This window comes from Terrapene carolina, unplaced genomic scaffold (assembly GCF_002925995.2).
Source record: "Terrapene carolina triunguis isolate 2854851 unplaced genomic scaffold, T_m_triunguis-2.0 Scaffold627, whole genome shotgun sequence".
Classification (NCBI taxonomy): Eukaryota; Metazoa; Chordata; order Testudines; family Emydidae; genus Terrapene; species Terrapene triunguis.
In genome coordinates this window covers 743,008-747,158 of record NW_020664978.1, presented here as the reverse complement: position 1 = coordinate 747,158, position 4,151 = coordinate 743,008, and the positions used below count along the sequence as shown (strand labels likewise).

The following is a 4,151-nucleotide window of genomic DNA, read 5'->3' as shown; positions in this document are numbered from 1 at the left end:
TGAGCGCCGGGGCTCCTCTTCCCCCCATCCCGCACTTGGTACATTCCGGCCGCTGCTTCCATATTAGGGAACGGAGAGTGAGATTGTTCAACCAATGGGGCGGGGCCTCTGGGTGGCGCCCAGCCAATGGGGATCGGGTATGGCCACCTTGGGCTACGGGGGCTGGAAGGGCCGAGAGTGGTGTTGAGCCGCTGGAAGTACTGTCGGGACCCCCCTCCCCCGGCGTATCAGTGGTAGCGGCCGCCCCGCCGAGCGCCGCCGTCTCCTTGGACCCGCGATCGCCGGGGGCGCGGCCTGAGGCCTCCGCAGCAGGGACCGGCCACCCGGAAGCGCCCCCGTATCCCGGCGCCCCCGCGTTCCGCACCCCCCCGGCCCGGCACCCCCAACCCCCAGCGCACCCCGGGCCCCGCCCCCCCGCCCAGCCCCGCCCCCCCCAACCCCACCCCCCCCCCGGGCCCAGCCCGGCACCCCCGAACCCCAGCGCACCCCGCGTCCCGCACCCCCCAGCCCGGCGCCCCCGTATCCCAGTGCCCCCAACCCCGTCCCGCACCCCCCGTATCCCAGTGCGTCCCGCACCCCCCCGCGTCCCGCACCCCCCGTATCCCAGTGCGTCCTGCATTCCCCCGTATCTCGGCTCCCCCGTATCCCATAACCCCCTCCCCCGTGTCCTGCGCCCCCTGCCTCCCGCACCCCCCGTATCCCGGCACCCCCGAACCCCAGCGCCTGGCCGGGCGATGAGCGAGCTCAAGGACTGCCCGCTGCAGTTCCACGACTTCAAGTCGGTGGATCACCTGAAGGTCTGCCCACGCTACACCGCCGTGCTGGCCCGCTCCGAGGACGATGGCATCGGCATCGAGGAGCTCGACACGCTGCAGCTGGAGCTGGAGACGCTGCTGTCCTCGGCCAGCCGCAGGCTGCGGGTGCTGGAGGCAGAGACGCAGGTCGGGCTCCCTAGTTCCTCGGGGTGGCCTGGGGTACCTGGGTGATGGGCATGGGGAGGCTAGGCCACCCAGGGTCACGGCTCGGCGGCAGCTGGAGTCCATTGGTCTTGGCTTCTTGGCCAGGGACCGTTTGGGCCCAGGAGGGAAGTCCCTTTTATGTCCGATGGAAAAGGTACCCCATATCTGCAAAGCTCCCCCCACTTCTCACACAGCCCATTTGGTGCCCATGCCAAGAGCCGCTCGGTGGCAGTGCTGACCCAGCAGCAGGGGGGTAGAACCTGCAGGCTTCAAACAAGCCAGCAGTGAAATGGGTAACATGTTGGGGTTTGATGAGTTGTCATTACTCTTCAGAGTGAACAGCATAACAGAGTCCCAAGTAATGTCACAAGTTATTGGGGTGGCTGGGTGATGGTTAATGGCCAGGGCCCTGTGCTGTACAGGAGGTCAGACTGTGTGATCTAATGGCCCCATCTGGCCTAAAAGGCCACGAACCTTTGCCTTTCGGTAACGGCTGCAGCTGGGTCACTGCTTGTTGCTCTGTGGGTTGGTTCTGACCAGGAGGCCAGTTGGCTTGTTTTCTCTGTGCCTGGAATTGCTCCGTATAGCGGCTAGCCCCTGTTTTGTTCAATGTGCCATCTCCCCAGTGCTGGTTCCTCCCTCCCGTGGCAGACAATGCCGCAGCACAGCCCTGCTTGCTGCCAGCTTTGTGAGTCTGTCCAGCCATTTTTCCCTTCCTTTCCCCTCTGGGGGTTGTGCCTCAGTGCTCCCTGCAAGCTGTAGAGGGGTGCCATCCGCCAGGGAGAACAGGGCCTGAGGGGAAAGACAGCATGATGGTTGCTAGGGAAAAGGGGAGGCAGACACGGCTCACCGAGGGCACTGGATGGAACTAGACCCTTCCCGGTTCTGGGCTCAGCCAGCTGCCTGTCTGGTGTGACACAGGGCCATTCTCTTTCAGATTTTGACAGACTGGCAGGACAAGAAGGGGGACAGGCGGTTCCTGAAGCTGGGCAAAGAGCATGAACTGGGCACTCCAGTTAAACACGGCAAGCCCAAGAAGCAGAAACTAGAGGGGAAGGGTGGCCATGGCACAGGGCCCGGGCCTGGGCGGCCCAAATCCAAGAATCTCCAGCCCAAGATCCAAGAATATGAATTTCCAGACGACCCAGTTGACATGCCTCGGATCCCCAAAAACGATGCCCCGAACAGGTATGGGGTGTGTGTGTGAAGGGACACTGGGAGAGTGGGGGTGGAGACAGCTGGGGCAGTGAGCAAAGGGACACTGAGGGGTTCCCAAGGAAAACACTCATTTCCCTGATGCTCCGGGTCAAAGCCACCAGCTGCAAAGCTGAATTGGAGTTTGGATGATGTGAGAGGGAAGTCTGGTCTGGCCCAGAATCCATCTCCTGGGTAGAGGAGGAGCCACAGCTTAAGTCAGTGGCTCTGTTCCCGGCTTGGGGCGGCCACCTGCCCCCTTCCCTCTGAGTGCCTGCTTTGCTCTGCCCTGCAGGTTCTGGGCCTCAGTGGAGCCCTACTGTGCTGACCTCACCAGTGAGGAGGTGCGAACCCTGGAGGAGCTGCTCAAACCCCCGGAGGATGAGGCTGAGCACTACAAGGTAAAAACCTCAGCGCAGCCCCCTCCCAGCCCCACGCTATCCTCCTGCTGCCTGGTCTCTGCAGTCCTGTGCCTCGCGGTGGGTGCCGACTCCACTGGGGCAAGGCAGGCAGCAAAGGCCTGTGTTTGTGGGCCGTTCCCTCCCCTCTGGATCTGGGCAGTGCCACGGGGCTGTGATCGAGGCCGTGGCTACCTCTTGTCTGTGCAGGGGCAATGCAGGCCGGGCGGGAGGCTGTACTCCTGTGAGGCCTGTGCTGCTTTGCCCCCATTCTAGGTAGCAGAGGGGGGCTGGGCTCGCCATGGAATACAGCCGCCATTTCGGTTTCATTTCCAGGGGACTAAGTGTCTCAGGCCCTGGGTATCTGAAAGCTTGTCCCCTGCTCCAGCACTTGGGCCTCCCTCTGCTTTTCAGACACAATCAAACTGCCTGCTGCAAGGGAGCAGGAGACATCAGCCTCCTCGCAGGCCGGCCCCACACTGTGGCACTTGCAGCCTCAGGATCTGAATGAGACGAGACCTCTGCATGCTGCGGGCCATGCCCAAAGCTCCTGCCTGTGCTCTGCCAGGCCCTGGCCCAGCAGGTGGCTTTCAGTGAGAAACCCCCATTCCCCAGCGGAGCGGGAGGGCAGGGACAGTTGTTAGTCCGTGAGCGCTCAGATCCCCCACTGGGCAGCGCGGACTGAGAGCCTGGCTGGAGCAGCAGAGCTGCCCTTGTGAGGAGAGCAGTACATTCGGTGCGGGGGAGGAGATCGTGACTGCGGCTCAGCCCTGTTGTGCTGACGTGGGGCTGGAATGCAGAAAGTCACCTCAAAATGGCCTGGCCAAGCCCCACATCAGGGGAGCCTGAGGGAAAGCTGCGTGCGCAGCCTTACCCCTGCCCTGAGCGAGCTCTGATACCATCGCCAACAAGAAGGTCCCAGACCAGGGGTTTATCTCTAAGCGTCGATAGAAATGTGCAGCATCTCGGAGTACTCAGTACAGCTCTGCGTGTGCCCGAGGTCACCTAGGACTCGTGTGCAGCACCGGGGTGGACAGCTGAATTAGGAAGATGGAAATGCGCTGGCCTCCGAAGGGGTTTAGTGTTAAACTGCAGCATTACAGCGATCAGTGCAAATGCATCTTAATCTGCTGCTGCTTAATGCAGCTAAAGACGTGGCACCTGGAGACAGTTTGTGCCCACTCCAGGGAAAATGGAGCCAAATCGGTGGCCAAGCAGAATTTCTGGGCCGAAATACCTGCTTTAACAGTGTTCCAAAGAGTGCCTGTCCCAAACGCCGAACAATCCCCCCGTTCATTCGGACAGACACACTGGTCCTGCTGCTTCAGGCAGATCAGTGGGACACTAACCCAATCGCTGTTCAGAGTCAGGGGTGGGACAGGCCTGCAGAGAGGTATATGAAAATCCAGACCATAGCGAGAAGCAGAAGTCTTCTGGCCCAGCTGCCCCATGTGACCCTGACCGGTACTCACCCGCTGCCCTCCCAGCACACCCAGCGAGAGCGCCCGGGCACCGGCTCTGCTGCCCCTATGCCCATGTGACCCTGGCCGGTACTCACGCGCTGCCCTCCCAGCACACCCAGCCAGAGCACCCGGGCACC

General features: G+C 62.3%; 1 protein-coding gene across 1 annotated transcript in view; it reads left to right on the top strand.

Moving 5' to 3' along the window:
- The first annotated feature begins 714 nt into the window (after positions 1–714).
- The window catches only part of TADA3 (transcriptional adaptor 3), an 8,387-nt gene continuing 4,950 nt past the window's right edge, over positions 715–4,151 (top strand). Inside the window, exons 1-3 of the mRNA XM_026659314.2 lie at positions 715–941; positions 1,897–2,147; positions 2,449–2,554. Of these exons, the coding sequence (XP_026515099.1) occupies positions 735–941; positions 1,897–2,147; positions 2,449–2,554 (564 nt within the window). The 5' untranslated portion in view covers positions 715–734. The remainder of the gene's footprint in view (positions 942–1,896; positions 2,148–2,448; positions 2,555–4,151) is intronic.